This window comes from Convolutriloba macropyga, chromosome 6 (genome assembly GCF_964194025.1).
Source record: "Convolutriloba macropyga chromosome 6, txConMacr16.3, whole genome shotgun sequence".
Lineage (NCBI taxonomy): Eukaryota > Metazoa > Xenacoelomorpha > Acoela > Convolutidae > Convolutriloba > Convolutriloba macropyga.
The window spans coordinates 15,694,290-15,714,573 of record NC_134473.1 but is presented as its reverse complement, the minus strand read 5'-3'; the positions used below and the strand labels follow the sequence as shown (position 1 = coordinate 15,714,573).

The 20,284-nt window shown below is 32.9% G+C and overlaps 1 protein-coding gene across 7 annotated transcripts in view; it reads left to right on the top strand.

Moving 5' to 3' along the window:
* Nucleotides 1–19,340, top strand: part of LOC142341520 (L-allo-threonine aldolase-like) — a 40,218-nt gene extending 20,878 nt beyond the window's left edge. For 5 of the 7 annotated variants that reach the window (XM_075392507.1, XM_075392509.1, XM_075392511.1 and 2 more), the window contains exons 4-6: nt 2,377–2,699; nt 12,725–13,048; nt 18,940–19,340. In XM_075392507.1, coding sequence (XP_075248622.1) covers nt 2,377–2,699; nt 12,725–13,048; nt 18,940–19,184 — 892 coding nt within the window. In that variant the 3' untranslated portion in view covers nt 19,185–19,340. Of the gene's footprint in view, nt 1–2,376; nt 2,700–12,724; nt 13,049–13,250; nt 13,290–18,939 lie in introns of all 7 variants that reach the window. The other 2 variants (XM_075392512.1, XM_075392513.1) reach the window with 2 other exon arrangements.
* The last annotated feature ends 944 nt before the right edge of the window (nt 19,341–20,284 follow it).

Here is a 20,284-nt window from a genome sequence, read left to right as displayed (position 1 = left end):
AAAACGGGCAATACTCAAGGAAGCTGAGATTATTCAAAATATAGTAGCTCCAAACATGTTCAGCACTTTCAATATGCTTTGAAACTGTTAATTACCGTCCATTATTACCCAATAGAGAGACAAAACGACCAGTTATTTTTGACACTAGGAGGGAAGTAGTTTAATAGGTTCTTTGTGCCTTCTTGTAGAAACGAGACAAGTTACCATAGAGACTGAGACAACAACTTAAAAGTAGTGTCTATATATGAAACTTTAAATGACAATTAATTGGAACAAACAGCTACAACTATGTAACAATAAAACATATAAATCACCTCAACGAGTTTTTCTTTAAAGCAAATCAAGATAGAAAACAAGAAAGCAAAATGCCGCAAATTGACTTCTCAAAAACGTTGGAAAAAAGCGTACAGATCCTCAAAAAAGAGCATTCGAATACAATTAGATGTCTATGAATTTTTAAAGCAACTAGGGGCTCATTAATAGTCGGCTGTGATGTTGACGACAGCCATTGAAAACTGCTGAGAAATGAAAACAATGGAGCTGAAGGAAATTGTATTTTTTCAGCTTTTTCCAAAATATCATTCAACTCTGTGAAGGGTGGACTGTTCATTGTTTATCTGATGAACAAAGGATAATAATTCTTATGCCTTAGACGAAATTTGTCTAAAAGATCGCTATGGATACAAATAAACCTCAGAAAAACGTAAATTTTGGAAAGTTTTCCACAAAGTCATTTCTCCACAATTTGTCTGTAGGTCCGCTGTTAGCAAAAAGGTTTCTCCAGCTTACAAAGCTGATTTATGAATCAAAACCAGACTCTGCTGACTACAAAATGACCATTTTCGTTTTTTTTATTCTCCCTGCCCAAACAAAAAGTTAAAATTTGACTGAAGAAAAAGAAAAAGCCTGCCTCGCGTATATATTCCCTCATTTTTTATGAAAAATGTTAGAACAATAAAGTTTTTAATATGTAGAATTTGCAATTTCATGTAGTTGGTAAATGATTATTTTTTGAGTTATTTACAATATATTATGCTTTTTTTCTAATTTTGCCGAAGATCTTCAAAAGTATTTTTGGCTTCAGTCAGCAAGTGTTTTGAGTTTGAAAACTTTACAATAAGCTACTCAAGAAAAGGAATAAGGTCTGTTTTTGCTCAATTTTTTTGTTAGGTTTTATCTTTATTGGCGTCTGTTCGGAATATATATAATGATCGAAAAATAGATTTTTCAAGTTTAATGTATATTAGGGTATTCAATGTAATTAAGATTCTTTTTTTACTTTAAATACGTGCAGCTATCTTAGTAATCATCAGCTGAAAATGAAAGATTATGCATAAAAATGAACCAATGAGAGCAGAGGGTGACTGGAATGAACGTGAACTTGCAAGATGAACATTGTGAATAAACTTGCAAGATGACCATTTTTTTAAAAGAACTGTACAAGAACCATCTGGTGTGGCCTGGTGGGCGAAAACAAAAGAAACATTATTCAGTTGTCGTAGACACTTCGTCCAACTGTTTGTTTGGCTTTCAGTTATTTTTAATAGCATCAAAGCGATAGCTGAGGTTATTATTGACCTTCTCTCAGTATTTTACAATTCAGAGAATCTGAATTGCATTCGTGATGTCGCTTTTCAATTAAAATGGAGCATTTTTTTGTTTCCGTGATTGAGTTTTTGGTCAAGTGTGAGTGACCTCACTCTACAAAATGACTTTCAAATGGATTTTTTTTCAATTCAAGAATATGCGTCAACCGTGTGTGTCACTCTAATTGTAGGTTATTGGAGAGCAGATAATAGAATTGGCAATAATTTTTGCTTAATCAAAATATAACATCTCAGCAATTAATAAAACGAAGAGAATTTTTTTGGTTTTTAATAGCGGCAAAGCGATAGCTGGGGATGTTATTGGCCTTCTCTTGTTTTTCGTCAAAAATTTTGTTAGAACTTGGCTCATTTTATTCAAATATGCTTTTTTTCTTTCGTTCATGCAATTTCATTTGAAATTCGTGTGTGACGTCATTTTCACTCTTAGTGAATCGATGTTTTTTTGTTCATTTGTTCACTTACCTCACTCTCAAAAATGACTTTCTCTCTGAAATTCACTTTTCTTTACATTAATTCAGAGAGATAAGGTCAAGTGAGTGTGTGTTTCTCTAATTGAAGGTTATATAAGAGCAGCTAATAGAAGCAGCAATAAGTTAACAGATTCTTAATCAAAATATGACATATCAGCTCTTTATGAAAAGAAGAGATTTCTTTTTGGTCTGGGTTTTGTACTATCTTTTTGAGACTGCAGATCTACGAAGCTATCGCGGTTCTTTTCTGGCAATCTGCCAGGTATTTTATGCTGTAAAGCTTGTAGCTTTTTCTTTAGCGGTACAATGGGAAACTTGTTGTCAATCATGGTACATTGCCCGGGTTCTGACTTCGACATAATTGTTGGAGACAAATCACATATCAACAAATACGAACACGCAGGTGCCACTTGCGTTGCCGGAGTGCTGGTTAAGACAGTTCCAAACCAGTCTGATGGTACCATTAACTTGGAAGATATAAAAATGGCATTGAATTCAGGGACAGAAGAGCACAAAACAAAGACTAAAATGATCGGATTGGAAAACACTCATAATATGTGTGGCGGTGTTGTTCTGAACCCTGAATATTGCAGAGCAGTGCGACAGCTGATAGAGAATCAAGGTACGTGTTTGAGCTACTGTAACAATTTTTTGTTGAAAACTTAATAGCGGGATTTAAAAATGTTGACATTCTGAATTTTAGTCAAAAGAAATGTAGTTAAAAGCTAGGAAGCATCTACAACTTTTTTAGAAGCAATCAATGGAATCAGCGACAAACTTGTATATTCGCTTGCATAATTTCCAAAAGTTTCCTGGGCTGACTCATTTCAAAATGTATGCTTTCTGTGCCGGAGTGAAACATAGCAGTGCAAGATTTCTCTGAATTTCGGAGGCTTCGTGTGGTAATTCTTTTGGGCTGATTATTCAAGTTTTGCTTAATTAATGTTGTTTTCACTGATGGAACTCACCTGATCTCGAGAGCAAATCTTCCGACAACAATCGGTTTATGTTTCTTTTTTGGGCTTTGTTTTGTGAAGTTTTTTTTAGAACTCAGACGGATTTTAAATCTAACTTCTCTCTGCAAGGCAAAGAAAACGCTAAATGGAGTGGTGATTCCATTTAGAAAAATGACTATTAAAAAACATTAAATGGAATCACCACTCCATTTAGCGTTTTCTTTGCCTTGCAGAGGGATGTTAGATTGAAAATTATAAAAACAAATCTCTCAGTGAGAGTTTAAAAAGCTTAACAAGACAAGGCGGCTCGGTAATGTGCGATCGCACATGAGGTTCCGACCCCGCTCATCCACAATTTTGGCATAAATGTCTACCAAATGAGAAACAGATGGAAAAACACAAAAAATTCAAGTATTTTTCAAAAAAAAAAACGTGTATGAACGAAAAGATAGCCTCCAAAGCAAAAAAACTCAGTGGAGTAAAAATGATGCATTAGATTGATGAGATATGCAGATATTAAGAAAGCGAGCGAAGACGAACGGCAAAATCAAACAACAACAACAAACATTAATTACATCAAAAAGTTTATGTCCGTTTTAAAAAACGAAACTTAATAACAAAGTCAAAATAGCGTCAGATTAAACTGAAAATAAACAAAAATAACTTGTAATTCACCAAAAAAAATGGTTATTCACCAGTTCATAATAAAACTTGGTGACAATTAGACAAAAAAGAACAGAAACTTAGAAATACAGAAAATTTGCTGAATTTAAAAAAAAAACAATTTCAAAGTAATGAAAACCATTAGGAATCAACTAAAATATCCCATAGGTTTACAATTACCAATGCTTCTATAGAAGAGAACTAAGAACTCTTGGTATTCAATTTTTTATGCAGTTACAAAAAGTACAACAAACAGACAACAAACTAAAAATCAATTAAAACTTGCCAGAAAATTCTTTGGAAGCCGTAAAGTCATACTTTGGCCCCCAAAATATGTTCGATTGCACCTTCGTCGAAGAAGGATAAAGTATTATGTGGCGGCTCTTTATTGAAAATAAGCAACAATTAGACAAAAAGAAAAAAATGCAAAATTATGTAATACTTGTTTTTTTTTTTGGAAAAAATTTATTTCCAAAAACTTAAAAGCCATTAATTACAAAACGAAAAATTTGAATAGGTTCTTCCATTCTTCCAAAGGAAGTCCTTGAGACCTGCAGTTATCCCGAATATGTCTTACGTCTACAAAAAGAAAGTCAAATATGACAAAAATCAAAAATTCATTTACTTTTTGTGTGAAAAACCCGTGTGGAAGCCAGTAGTCAACGAATTCTTTAAAAACTTTGGATTTGTGACACCAATCCCTTTTGCCACCTTCCCTTGACAAAAATAATGTCATCATTAACCTTTAGTTACTGAGACCAGGTAACAAACGGACAATAAAAGGAACAAAATTGCGAAGTTGAAATGTTTTTTTTTTCATTTTGAAAAAAACAATTGTTTTCAAAGTTATGAAAGATTTGCTAAAGTTTATCGACATAATTCATGTGTCAGAAAAAAATTATATTTCCTTTTTGGCTTCTAAATAATGTGTTAGTTAAATGAAATTCAATTTTATCACCGCATTAGAAAAGCTTACAAGGCGGCTCGGTAATGTGCGATCGCACATAAGGTTGCGACCCCGCTCATTCACAATTTTGGCATAATTGTCTACCAAATGGGGAACAGATGGAAAAACACAAAAAGATTCAAGTATTTTTCAAAAAAACTGGTGCATGAACGAAAAGATAGCCTCCAAAGCAAATAACTCAGTGGAGTAAAAAATGATGCTTTAGATTGATGAGATATGGCGATATTAGGAAAGCGAGCGAAGACGAACGGCAAAATCAAACAACAACAACAAACATTAATTACATCAAAAACTTATGTCCGTTTCAAAAAACAACTTAATAACAAAGTCAAAATATGTTCGATTGCACCTTCGTCGAACACCGATAAAGTATTATGTGGCCGCCGCTCATTAATGAAAATAAGCAACAAATAGACAAAAAAATGCAAAATTATGTAATACTTGTTTTTTTTTCGGAAAATTCTTTTTTCCAAAAACTTAAAAGCCATTAATTACAAAACGAAAAATTTGAATAGGTTCTTCCATTCTTCCAAAGGAAGTCCTTGAGACCTGCAGTTATCCCGAATATGTCTTACGTCTACAAAAAAAAGTCAAATATGACAAAAATCGAAAATTCATTTACTTTTTTTGTGAAAAACCCGTGTGGAAGCCAGTAAAGTCAAAACGAATTCTTTAAAAACTTTGGATTTGTGACACCAATCCCTTTTGCCACCTTCCCTTGACAAAATTAATGTCATCATTAACCTTTAATTAATGAGACCAGGTAAGAAACGGACAATAAAAGGAACAAAATTGCGAAGTTGAAATGTTTTTTTTTCATTTTGAAAAAAACAATTGTTTTCAAAGTTATGAAAGATTTGCTCAAGTTTATCGACATAATTCATGTGTCAGAAAAATTATATTTCCTTTTTGGCTTCTAAATAATGTGTTAGTTAAATGAAATTCAATTTTATCACAGCATTAGAAAAGCTTACAAGGCGGCTCGGTAATGTGCGATCGCACATAAGGTTGCGACCCCGCTCATTCACAATTTTGGCATAATTGTCTACCAAATGGGGAACAGATGGAAAAACACAAAAAAAATTCAAGTATTTTTCAAAAAAAACTGGTGTATGAACAAAAAGATAGCCTCCAAAGCAAATAACTCAGTGGAGTAAAAAGTGATGCTTTAGATTGATGAGATATGGCGATATTAGGAAAGCGAGCGAAGACGAACGGCAAAATCAAACAACAACAAACATTAATTATATCAAAAACTTATGTCCGTTTCAAAAAACAAAACTTAATAACAAAGTCAAAATATGTTCGATTGCACCTTCGTCGAACTCCGATAATGTATTATGTGGCCGCCGCTCATTAATGAAAATAAGCAACAAATAGACAAAAAAATGCAAAATTATGTAATACTTGTTTTTTTTCGGAAAATTCTTTTTTCCAAAAACTTAAAAGCCATTAATTACAAAACGAAAAATTTGAATAGGTTCTTCCATTCTTCCAAAGGAAGTCCTTGAGACCTGCAGTTATCCCGAATATGTCTTACGTCTACAAAAAAAAGTCAAATATGACAAAAATCAAAAATTCATTTACTTTTTTTGTGAAAAACCCGTGTGGAAGCCAGTAAAGTCAAAACGAATTCGTTAAAAACTTTGGATTTGTGACACCAATCCCTTTTGCCACCTTCCCTTGACAAAATTAATGTCATCATTAACCTTTAATTAATGAGACCAGGTAAGAAACGGACAATAAAAGGAACAAAATTGCGAAGTTGAAATGTTTTTTTTTTCATTTTGAAAAAAACAATTGTTTTCAAAGTTATGAAAGATTTGCTCAAGTTTATCGACATAATTCATGTGTCAGAAAAATTATATTTCCTTTTTGGCTTCTAAATAATGTGTTAGTTAAATGAAATTCAATTTTATCACAGCATTAGAAAAGCTTACAAGGCGGCTCGGTAATGTGCGATCGCACATAAGGTTGCGACCCCGCTCATTCACAATTTTGGCATAATTGTCTACCAAATGGGGAACAGATGGAAAAACACAAAAAAAATTCAAGTATTTTTCAAAAAAAACTGGTGTATGAACAAAAAGATAGCCTCCAAAGCAAATAACTCAGTGGAGTAAAAAATGATGCTTTAGATTGATGAGATATGGCGATATTAGGAAAGCGAGCGAAGACGAACGGCAAAATCAAACAACAACAAACATTAATTATATCAAAAACTTATGTCCGTTTCAAAAAACAAAACTTAATAACAAAGTCAAAATATGTTCGATTGCACCTTCGTCGAACTCCGATAATGTATTATGTGGCCGCCGCTCATTAATGAAAATAAGCAACAAATAGACAAAAAAATGCAAAATTATGTAACACTTTTTTTTTCGGAAAAAATTTTTTTCCAAAAACTTAAAAGCCATTAATTACAAAACGAAAAATTTGAATAGGTTCTTCCATTCTTCCAAAGGAAGTCCTTGAGACCTGCAGTTATCCCGAATATGTCTTACGTCTACAAAAAGAAAGTCAAATGTGACAAAAATCAAAAATTCATTTACTTTTTTTGTGAAAAACCCGTGTGGAAGCCAGTAGTCAACGAATTCTTTAAAAACTTTGGATTTGTGACACCAATCCCTTTTGCCACCTTCCCTTGACAAAAATAATGTCATCATTAACCTTTAATTACTGAGACCAGGTAACAAACGGACAATAAAAGGAACAAAATTGCGAAGTTGAAATGTTTTTTTTTTCATTTTGAAAAAAACAATTGTTTTCAAAGTTATGAAAGATTTGCTAAAGTTTATCGACATAATTCATGTGTCAGAAAAAAATTATATTTCCTTTTTGGCTTCTAAATAATGTGTTAGTTAAATGAAATTCAATTTTATCACCGCATTAGAAAAGCTTACAAGGCGGCTCGGTAATGTGCGATCGCACATAAGGTTGCGACCCCGCTCATTCACAATTTTGGCATAATTGTCTACCAAATGGGGAACAGATGGAAAAACACAAAAAGATTCAAGTATTTTTCAAAAAAACTGGTGTATGAACGAAAAGATAGCCTCCAAAGCAAATAACTCAGTGGAGTACAAAATGATGCTTTAGATTGATGAGATATGGCGATATTAGGAAAGCGAGCGAAGACGAACGGCAAAATCAAACAACAACAACAAACATTAATTACATCAAAAACTTATGTCCGTTTCAAAAAACAACTTAATAACAAAGTCAAAATATGTTCGATTGCACCTTCGTCGAACACCGATAAAGTATTATGTGGCCGCCGCTCATTAATGAAAATAAGCAACAAATAGACAAAAAATGCAAAATTATGTAATACTTGTTTTTTTTCGGAAAAAATTTTTTTCCAAAAACTTAAAAGCCATTAATTACAAAACGAAAAATTTGAATAGGTTCTTCCAAAGGAAGTCCTTGAGACCTGCAGTTATCCCGAATATGTCTTACGTCTACAAAAAAAAGTCAAATATGACAAAAATCAAAAATTCATTTACTTTTTTTGTGAAAAACCCGTGTGGAAGCCAGTAAAGTCAAAACGAATTCTTTAAAAACTTTGGATTTGTGACACCAATCCCTTTTGCCACCTTCCCTTGACAAAAATAATGTCATCATTAACCTTTAATTACTGAGACCAGGTAACAAACGGACAATAAAAGGAACAAAATTGCGAAGTTGAAATGTTTTTTTTTCATTTTGAAAAAAACAATTGTTTTCAAAGTTATGAAAGATTTGCTAAAGTTTATCGACATAATTCATGTGTCAGAAAAAAATTATATTTCCTTTTTGGCTTCTAAATAATGTGTTAGTTAAATGAAATTCAATTTTATCACCGCATTAGAAAAGCTTACAAGGCGGCTCGGTAATGTGCGATCGCACATAAGGTTGCGACCCCGCTCATTCACAATTTTGGCATAATTGTCTACCAAATGGGGAACAGATGGAAAAACACAAAAAGATTCAAGTATTTTTCAAAAAAACTGGTGTATGAACGAAAAGATAGCCTCCAAAGCAAATAACTCAGTGGAGTACAAAATGATGCTTTAGATTGATGAGATATGGCGATATTAGGAAAGCGAGCGAAGACGAACGGCAAAATCAAACAACAACAACAAACATTAATTACATCAAAAACTTATGTCCGTTTCAAAAAACAACTTAATAACAAAGTCAAAATATGTTCGATTGCACCTTCGTCGAACACCGATAAAGTATTATGTGGCCGCCGCTCATTAATGAAAATAAGCAACAAATAGACAAAAAATGCAAAATTATGTAATACTTGTTTTTTTTCGGAAAAAAATTTTTTCCAAAAACTTAAAAGCCATTAATTACAAAACGAAAAATTTGAATAGGTTCTTCCATTCTTCCAAAGGAAGTCCTTGAGACCTGCAGTTATCCCGAATATGTCTTACGTCTACAAAAAAAGTCAAATATGACAAAAATCAAAAATTCATTTACTTTTTTTGTGAAAAACCCGTGTGGAAGCCAGTAAAGTCAAAACGAATTCTTTAAAAACTTTGGATTTGTGACACCAATCCCTTTTGCCACCTTCCCTTGACAAAATTAATGTCATCATTAACCTTTAATTAATGAGACCAGGTAACAAACGGACAATAAAAGGAACAAAATTGCGAAGTTGAAATGTTTTTTTCATTTTGAAAAAAAAACAATTGTTTTCAAAGTTATGAAAGATTTGCTCAAGTTTATCGACATAATTCATGTGTCAGAAAAATTATATTTCCTTTTTGGCTTCTAAATAATGTGTTAGTTAAATGAAATTCAATTTTATCACAGCATTAGAAAAGCTTACAAGGCGGCTCGGTAATGTGCGATCGCACATAAGGTTGCGACCCCGCTCATTCACAATTTTGGCATAATTGTCTACCAAATGGGGAACAGATGGAAAAACACAAAAAAAATTCAAGTATTTTTCAAAAAAAAACTGGTGTATGAACAAAAAGATAGCCTCCAAAGCAAATAACTCAGTGGAGTAAAAAATGATGCTTTAGATTGATGAGATATGGCGATATTAGGAAAGCGAGCGAAGACGAACGGCAAAATCAAACAACAACAACAACAAACATTAATTATATCAAAAACTTATGTCCGTTTCAAAAAACAAAACTTAATAACAAAGTCAAAATATGTTCGATTGCACCTTCGTCGAACTCCGATAATGTATTATGTGGCCGCCGCTCATTAATGAAAATAAGCAACAAATAGACAAAAAAATGCAAAATTATGTAACACTTTTTTTTTCGGAAAAAATTTTTTTCCAAAAACTTAAAAGCCATTAATTACAAAACGAAAAATTTGAATAGGTTCATCCATTCTTCCAAAGGAAGTCCTTGAGACCTGCAGTTATCCCGAATATGTCTTACGTCTACAAAAAGAAAGTCAAATATGACAAAAATCAAAAATTCATTTACTTTTTTTGTGAAAAACCCGTGTGGAAGCCAGTAGTCAACGAATTCTTTAAAAACATTGGATTTGTGACACAATCCTTTTTGACACCTTCCCTTGACAAAAATATTGTCATCCGTAACCTTTAATTAACGAGACCAAGTAACAAACGGACAATAAAAGGAACAAAATTGCGAAGTTGAAATGTTTTTTTTTTTTCATTTTGAAAAAAAACAATTGTTTTCAAAGTCATGAAAGCCATCTATCTTCTAATATCAGAACATCGGCTCATCGACTCTTCCAGGAAAAGCCAATCAAACCGGGCCATTGTACAGGAAATTAAATACGACTAAAAAGACAAAGTAAAACGGACAGTTAAAGACAAAATTAAAAATTCACTTAAATTCTTCGAGAAATTACTGTCGAAGCGGTAAAGAATAACAATCTATATCTTTAAGGATTTAAATATTATCAACTGTGCGTTATTTTGAACGCGGCGAAAAATGTGATATATGAACTGACAATTTGACAAAACTAGAAAACATGAAAAATGGTCAAATACCTAAAAAAAAAGTTATGAAATCTAGTAGTATCAAAGCCAGAACACCATAACTTAAGGCGTAAAACCGCAATAAAGACCACGTTTGAATTCGGATAGAAGGAGCACTCTTTGATTGCTGACACTAAGCTACAAGTTGACCAAATTAAGAGAAAAATGGAGGCAAAGTTCAATAAGCCATTTATTATTTAAATATCAAATATCTTGAAAGTCAAAACGACACAAGCTTTCAAGCAATCAACTAGATAAATTAATTTTGAGCTTATCGGGAAGCCAGTAGGACCTATCACTAGTGGGCTTTGATTTGAAATGTTCTGTTATTTAATTAATATAAAAAAAATTGAATTTTTTTAATAAAAAACCGACTGACGACAATCCGAATTATTTTTGGATTGTAACGGTCCAAGATTGGTACAGAACTAGTCCTGCTAATGCTGATTGTCCATTAGGATTATTTAGTTTTTGGAATGTCATTGATATTGATATTGTGTTAGTTAAAAAATCAAAAATAAATTCTGCGTTTTTGATAGTCAACGAATAAAGTTAGCAAAAAACGGCGAAGTTTTATTTACAGAGCACTCTCAACGGAAGTTGAAGTGAAATTAGCCCCCTTTTGAGTTTACAGAGATTGTGTTTGTGGTGTTTGGGTGTGTACTTCCTGCAAATTTAATCAAAGTGGACTAAAGAAACTTATTTCGTGCTGTTTTTGATGAAAAAGTCTGAATTTTGTGAAACACTTAGCCGGAATTTGTGACAAAAAAATTCAATGAAAATAGCTGACAGTATATTCTGTCTTTAAGCGTAAAATCAACAACATTTTTTTGAAAAATTTTATTAAATTTTATCAAAATTGGCGAAATTTTAGTCAAAAATTCCAAAAAAAGGTGAATGAAATCAACGGAATTCACTCTATTTTCTCGAACGTTTAAACCTCGATATCTCCCTGTCAAAAACGAAAATCAAAAAAAATCTTTTTAATTCCATATTCTACATTGGACAAGCTTTCTAATGATACCAGTCTCAACTCTGTACGATGAATATATCGATCGGCCAAAATTGACTGAACAAAAAAAACCCATTTGAGTATATAGTTCCTCCCCCCCCCCCCTCAAGAGGGGTCGGAACAAAAACAAACCCCAAAAAAGAAAAAAAATTTCTGGTTAGCAATTACAAATGTTGGCATTGTTCATAATAAACCCATGTGGCTGCCATCGCGCTTGTGAATCAAATGCTATTAAATATAGATTTACCTGAGTCTGTTTGCACCTTTTTTTTCTATCTCTGCGAAAGAATCTGAATTGACTTTCTCAAAAAAGCCGTAGCACCTGGCCGCACTCAGTCATGCAGGTACACACTCCAATATATTCATTTAAACAACATTTGCTGATTTAAAACACAACAAACGTAGCACTGGAAGCTAAATTTTTGGTCATTGATTAACTTCTCTTTTTCAGGGTTAGAGCGACTTCAGAGAAATAAAAAATATGACCAATTTTTAATGATCTATATGGACATACTATTGCAGCGCAGCTAAAGCGATGTTCTAAAAAAAGTAGCGAGCAAGGAACGGCAATTTTTGTCATTGCGTGAACTTATTGAAACAGACATATGACTGATTAATTGAAATTATGAAACAAAATTGTTTGTAGGCGCGCTACTGTCGTATCAGGTGAGGCTGTTTGTAGCGCTTTGATCTCTGTTAAATGTTAGTCTGAAGCTTCCTAGTCTTTTTGTCTTTGTATCAAATATCAATCAGTTTACTTAACAAAGTGTGTTTTACGGTGAACGCTAAGTAAGCCGAAAGTTGTGTGATACTTATGTAATCTTTCAGAAATATTACACTCAAGATAATGCCTAGTATTTTAAATTTATATGTATTTCAATGCACAAGGGAAGCAAAATATGTCATTTTCTAGTATATCGAGTGCTTGCGCACCCCAACAACCACTGTTCATGGCTATGCCTCTCATCAACAGTTCGACGTAATCCGGAAACTGCCAAGGACTGTCTATAATATAGCTATCTCCGAAATTTCGGCTTACTTGCTTTTCGGCATGCTTGACCGCTACCGGCTTGTTGTTTTGCAGATATTGCTCTTCACTTGGATGGCGCCAGGATTTTTAATGCTGCTGTGGCTTTGAGTGTACCTCCAAGTGAACTAGCAGCTCCTTTTGATTCCGTCAGTGTGTGTCTGTCCAAGGATCTCGGAGCACCCGTTGGGTCTGTCCTCTGTGGATCTTCTCAATTCATAGAACAAGCCAGGAGATTGAGAAAGATGTTGGGCGGCGGGTGGGCACAGGCGGGTGTACTGGCTGCATGTGGTCTGGTCGCTTTGGATGGATATGAAACAAGAATTGCTCTGGATCATAATAATGCAACCGTGTTTGCTAACAAAATCAAACAAATTCCGGGTAATTAGTTTTTGGTTTCTTAAATGCAACGTAAGATTTTAGCTTTGTTCAGATCTGTTAATGAAGCTCTAATCATAACTTAAGTGACTTTCTTCGGTGAAGACAATTCTTACCTAAATAACTGCGAGTACTTTGACTATCGTTAAGCGCTTGTTCTTAGTAGGCGTTTCCAGGAGCTAGGCAATCGCTTTGATATTTTTAGTTTGCCACAGGTCTTCGGTCGACAGCAATAGCATTTAAGGTAAGGATGGAGTTCATCTCCCGACCGATTTGTTTTCAAGCTTTCGCTTCAATCATCTGTATATTGAGCAATCCCACTTTAACAATCACAACACTCCATTCAACCACGCCCTTATCTACGGGAATTTCATTTTGATATTGAGTTGCAAACCCCCTGTTTAGGTTTGTCTATTGGAAGCTTTAAAGAAAAGGGGCTTTTATAATCTTGCACAACAACGCTGATTGTTCCGACACTTGTAACAGTCTGCTTCAATTGTTTTGTGGACTTCTGTTTTGTGATCATTATCGATGCTGTGATATAGATGATGGAGTATCAATATAGTTTTTTAATAGCCGCGGTCAGCCTCTCAAACGGCTATTATTTGGGCGCTCTCCTTTTTTTACAATTCAAAGAATTTGAATTGTATTGGGGCACTATCTTTTTTACTACTCGAAGAGAAGTATTGGAGAAGTCCTTTTTTAATCATTTTAGTTGGAGTGAATTTTGAAGCAGGAAATGAAACGCGTGAAATATTTAGGATTGGTTTGGGTGCTGAACAAAATTGAAGAGTTGAGCGAAAAGAGAGCGGTTTTTTTGTTCATTCCGCTGTTTTCGAGAGCGAGAAATTGAGGTGTGAAGACAATTTCTGTAAGCGAGCGAAATTTTGTATTCCCGTGCTGCTTTTTAAAAACGTTTTTTGTTTATTTTGTTTTAGAAGTTTGATTATGACATTTTATTATTTTTAGTGTTGTTTTGATAGTGGTTTGTAGGTTTCTAGTCATTAATTTGAATTTTATACCATTTTGCAGGTTTTTCAGCTATTTAGATGAATTTTAGGCGAATTGTAGCAATTTGCATTTTGTTTTGCTTTTCTGCTTTGTGTAGGCTTTGAATAGACCCATATTAGTTGTGTAATAGAGTTTTTAGATACCAAGTGATTACAGTTTCATTGGTACGAAACGTTTTTTTTTTGAAAAATGACAATAAACAGAAATTTATAATTATTTTTTTTTTATTTTTGCTGTTCGTTGTTTTTTTCAATCTTAGTAAAATTTCTTAGCATATTTTACTTGCCTATTTTTTGGGAAGCTTTTCAATACGCTATCTGCTCCAATAAACGTTTTTGGCTCTATGTGCTCTCGTGGAAAAAAGCATATTTTTTTTGTTTTTAAATGCCCTTTTTGTTCAAGTTTTTATAGCATTTGGGAATGCCTATTGACCAAATTAGGATGTTTTTGATGCGTGTTGATGGTTTTGATATTAATTTTGAGTCATTTTGGTAAAGACAATTGGGTAATTTTTCTGAAGATTTTGCAAATTTTCGTGTTTTTTTGCTGAATTTTGCTGCAATCTTCTGTGTGCTTCTTGCTATTTTTTGCTGTTCTTGTTTTTAGTAGCACTTGTCAACGACAAATTTTATAGATTTCTAACTTTTTTTCGTTCTTTGTTTTTACTTTTATGAATCAACAATGTTTTGGTTTGGTGGACGCTTGACCAGAAGTAATATTAAAAGTTTTTCAAATTAATGATTTAGATTGAGCATAATGGCTCTTGATCCATAATTTGTGGCTACTTTTATTGCAATTTTACAGAGAATATTTTTGGTTTTGTCCTTCATTTCCTTTTTCTGACCTATGTTTTCATGTTTTCTCTACTTGAAAATTATGTTGGGTTTCTCTCAATTTGCAGTGGTTTAACGAAAAAAAACTAAATATATCGCATGGGTTTTCGCCACAAGTTGTTTTTTTTTAGTACTTGCTTTTTAATGTGATATTTTTGTCACATGCTTCATCGCCTATTCTGGTCAGACACTTCATTGTTCTTTTTCTTTTTCTTGTTTTGAAGTGATTGGTGTTATTCAGTAGGATAAGAATTTTGTTAGTTACTGTGGTCACTCAGTAAAATAAGCTTTATGTTACTTAGGGGCGTCAGTTTTTTCCTGATTCGTTTCCGGAATTCTTACGGCTATGTTTCCATTTTTTAAGATGTGCTTTTTAAAAACGTTTTTTGTTTATTTTTTGTTTTAGAAGTTTGATTATGACATTGTTTTATTTTTAGGGTTGTTTTGATTGTGGTTTGTAGGTTTCTAGTCATTTATTTGAATTTTATACCGTTTTGCAGGTTTTTCAGCTGTTTTGCTGAATTTTAGGCGAATTTTAGCAATTTGCATTTTGTTTGCTTTGTATAGGCTTTGAATAGACCCATATTAGTTATGTGATGGCGTTTTTAGATACCAAGTGATGACAGTTTCATTGGTATTAAACGTTTTTTTTTTTTGAAAAATGACAATAAACAGAAATTTATAATTATTTTGTTTATTTTTGCTGTTCATTGTTTTTTTCAATCTTAGTAAAATTTCTTAGCATATTTTACTTGCCTATTGTTTTGGAAGCTTTTCAATACGCTATTTGCTCCAATAAACGTTTTTTGGCTCTATGTGCTCTCGTGGGGAAAAAGCATATTTTTTGTTTTTAAATGCCCTTTTTGTTCAAGTTTTTATAGCATTTGGGAATGCCTATTGACCAAATTAGGATGTTTTTGATGCGTGTTGCTGGTTTTGATATTAATTTTGAGTCATTTTGGTAAAGATAATTGGGTAATTTTTCTGAAGATTTTGCAAATTTTCGTGTTTTTTTGCTGAATTTTGCTGCAATCTTCTGTGTGCTTCTTGCTATTTTTTGCTGTTCTTGTTTTTAATAGCATTTGTCAACGACAAATTTTATAGATTTCTAACTTTTTTCGTTCTTTGTTTTTACTTTTATGAATCAACAATGTTTTGGTTTGGTGGACGCTTGACCAGAAGTAATATTAAAAATTTTTCAAATTAATGATTTAGATTGAGCATAATGGCTGTTGATCCATAATTTGTGGCTAATTTTATTGGAATTTTACAGAGAATATTTTTGGTTTTGTCCTTCATTTCCTTTGTCTGACCTATGTTTTCTTTACTTGAAAATTATGTTGGGTTTCTCTCAATTTGCAGTGGTTTAACGAAAAAAAACTAAATATATCGCATGGGTTTTCGCCATAAGTTGTTTTTTTTAGTACTTGCTTTTTAATGTGATATTTTTATCACATGCTTCTTCGCCTATTCTGGTCAGACACTTCATTGTTCTTTTTCATTTTCTTGTTTTGAAGTGATTGGTGTTATTCAGTAGGATAAGAATTTTGTTAGTTACTGTGGTCACTCAGTAAAATAAGCTTTATGTTACTTAGGGGCGTCAGTTTTTTTCCTTTGAGTCGTTTCCGGAATTTTTAGGGCTATGTTTGCATTTTTTAAGATGTGCTTTTTAAAACCGTTTTTTGTTTATTTTTTGTTTTAGAAGTTTGATTATGACATTGTAATATTTTTAGGGTTGTTTTGATAGTGGTTTGTAGGTTTATAGTCATTTATTTGAATTTTATACCGTTTTGCAGGTTTTTCAGCTATTTTGCTGAATTTTAGGCGAATTTTAGCAATTTGCATTTTGTTTGCTTTGTATAGGCTTTGAATAGACCCATATTAGTTATGTGATGGCGTTTTTAGATACCAAGTGATGACAGTTTCATTGGTATTAAACGTTTTTTTTTTGAAAAATGACAATAAACAGAAATTTATAATTATTTTGTTTATTTTTGCTGTTCGTTGTTTTTTTCAATCTTAGTAAAATTTCTTAGCATACTTTACTTGCCTATTGTTTGGGAAGCTTTTCAATACGCTATCTGCTCCAATAAACGTTTTTTGGCTCTATGTGCTCTCGTGGAAAAAAGCATATTTTTTTTGTTTTTAAATGCACTTTTTGTTCAAGTTTTTATAGCATTTGGTTATGCCTATTGTCCAAATTAGGATGTTTTCGATGCGTGTTGATGGTTTTGATATTAATTTTGAGTCATTTTGGTAAAGATAATTGGGTAATTTTTCTGAAGATTTTGCAAATTTTCGTGTTTTTTTTGCTTAATTTTGCTGCAATCTTCTGTGTGCTTCTTGCTAATTTTTGCTGTTCTTGTTTTTAATAGCACTTGTCAACGACAAATTTTATAGATTTCTAACTTTTTTTTGTTCTTTGTTTTTAGTTTTATGAATCAACAATGTTTTGTTTTGGTGGACGCTTGACCAGAAGTAATATTAAAAGTTTTTCAAATTAATGATTTAGATTGAGCATAATGGCTGTTGATCCATAATTTGTGGCTAATTTTATTGCAATTTTACAGAGAATGTTTTTGGTTTTGTCTTTCATTTCCTTTGTCTGACCTATGTCTGCTCTACTTGAAAATTGTATTGGATTTCTCTCAATTTGCAGCGGTTTAACGAAAAAAAAACAAAGTATATCGCATGAGTTTTCGCCATAAGTTGTTTTTTTAGAACTTCATTTAAATGTGAAATTTTTATCACATGCTTCATCGCCTATTCTGGTCAGACACTTCATTGTTCTTTTTCATTTTCTTGTTTTCAGTAGGATAAGAATCTTTGTTAGTTATTACAGTAGGTGTTATTCAGTAGGATAAGAATTTTGTTAGTTATTGTGGTCACTCAGTAGAATAAGCTTTATGTTACTTAGGGGCGTTAGTTTTTTCCTTTGAGTCGTTTCCGGAATTCTTACGGCTATGTTTCCATTTTTTAAGATGTGTTCACACATTTTTATAATTTTCGAATTCAAATTGGAATAGTGATTTTGGCCGCAACAGGAAGTGGAGCTCCCACTAGTCGTTCGAGAGCAATTCTTCCGACGTTTAGTTGGTTATGTTTTTAATAGCTGCAGTAGCTGAGCAGAGCTACTATTGGTCTTCTAGTTTTGTCACGAACACCATGTCACGCTCACTTGAAATCTGCTTTTTGTTCATTCATTCATGCAATTTACACTGAGTTGTGCGTTTCTCCATGATTCATTGTCATATATCAGATGTCATTTTATCACTCTTATTCAACCAATTTGTCATTCATTCGCGTGGGTAAATTTTCAAACGCACATGACTTACCTCACTCAAAAATGAGTTTTCTCACTCTCAAGATGACTCATGTTTTTCTCAACTGAAGGAGCTATGTCTAGTACGTATACATCACTCTAAATGAAGGTTATTTAAGTGCAGCTTTGGAACCAAAATGTCACAGAAATTAGTTTTTCACACAGCAAACCTCAAAATTGATATTTTGTTGACCTTTCATGTCGACTTTTTACTGCTCTTCTACTTTAGTTAGCGTGACGTCATTTCTGAAACTGATTGCTAATGATTTTTAAGCTTAATTACGTGATTTAAACGGCGCCCTTGCTGACTAAATGATGTTTCAGCACTATTTGTATGGTCACTTAAGGTTACTCTAAACTTTTCCGAGGCCAGCAAAAGAGCCATATATAATACTGGATTCTAATAGTTTAGTGCGGCGATCAAATAAATACCCAATTTGACTTTTTTTGATATTTTAAAAGTGTAGATTTTTTAAATAGGTATTATATCTTATATCAGCAACTCCAAATCAATCCTATCTGTTGCTATCTATATTCTACGGCACATTTTTCTATTTGGTGGCTATTTCGGCAATCTGTTTATCTTTTGTCAGTGCTGTATCTTTTAACCAGGGGTCTCAGTGGTATTTCTCCGCTATTGTTCAGCAATCTGCTTCTGTTGTTCGTTAATGTGCGATGTTCATATTTTTAGCGACTCTGCACCTCTCTCATTATTGTTTAATTTGCAGGACTGTCGGTTGATATGAGTACGGTCCAAACGAACATAACTTTCTTCAGTGTTGTGAACGACAAAATTACAGCTCAGCAATTGGTGCAGAAGCTGTCTGCCAAGGAATCTGGAAAAAGCTCTGTAAATGTTGGGGTCGTTGCCTTTGGACCCACAATGATAAGAGCCGTGTTCCATCCCCAAATATCGACTCAACAAGTTGAGATGGCTGCGGAAAAAATAGCTGGTATCATGAGTGAATTTTGAAATGCAGGCAATGTACTAATTTGCTTTTTGATTGTGCTTTTCTGAATTGTGTGATTTAAATGTTTGAGTATTGTAAGCAGAATTGTTATATAATGTAAAAATGCTTTTGCCTGGTTAACTAACCAGTTGCTCATAAATTAACTTATGGTATTAAAATATTTTTCAAGTTGACTGAATTAGTATAATATTAAATATCAACAAGGCGGCTCGGGATGTGCGTTTGCACATAATGTTCCGACCCCGCTGATCCGCTAATAAATGCTGCCATCAATAACATTACAAGGCATTACAAACAAAAAACAAACAAAAATAAGTACTGCAAAAACTCAAAATCTAATTTTAAAAGCATATACAAAGATACAAAGTCAAAATACCACCAGATAAGACGCAAAATACACATCCTGAACTACAAAGCAGATGGGATTCATTCACAATGGGACTAGATAACCAGTCAACAATTCTGGAAAAGGGTGAAAATCAAAAATCCTTCGAGTTCTTTAAACCAAATAATTTGAAATGTCAAAAGCCATTTTTAACTTAGACTAGTAAATTCTAGACAGATTCAATAATAAGTCTTCAAGAAATCAATGGGAGCCGGGAGATTATGTGATAGAAAATGACTTCAGAATAACTACAGATACAGAAAGAGAAAAATGCAATTAATTTACGAGAACTTGTATCGGAGCCATGAAAATTATCAGCTATTGTGTAGATTAATTCAATTATTATTTGTTTTGCTTCAGTTAAAATATCAATGAAAGGTGCATATGTTCACTTATGTCTTAATTGAAAATCAATGAGAATTGTTTTAACACGAATTTTTTAAAGGACAACAAAAATTGATAAATCACAAAATTTTTAAGGAATTGCATACTGTCCAAGATATAGAACATCGATTGCAACATAAGACCAACAGAGGGTTCGATATTAAAAACAAGAGAAAGTAGATGTGACCTCTCATTGATGAGACTAAGTTCCAAGTTGACAAAAGGAAGAACAAAATTGGAAAAATTGAAAAAAAATGAAAATATTAGTCATCAAAACCATTTGCTATCACCTGGAGGCCTTGTATAACTTCATTAAGTCCCTACAGATAAGAA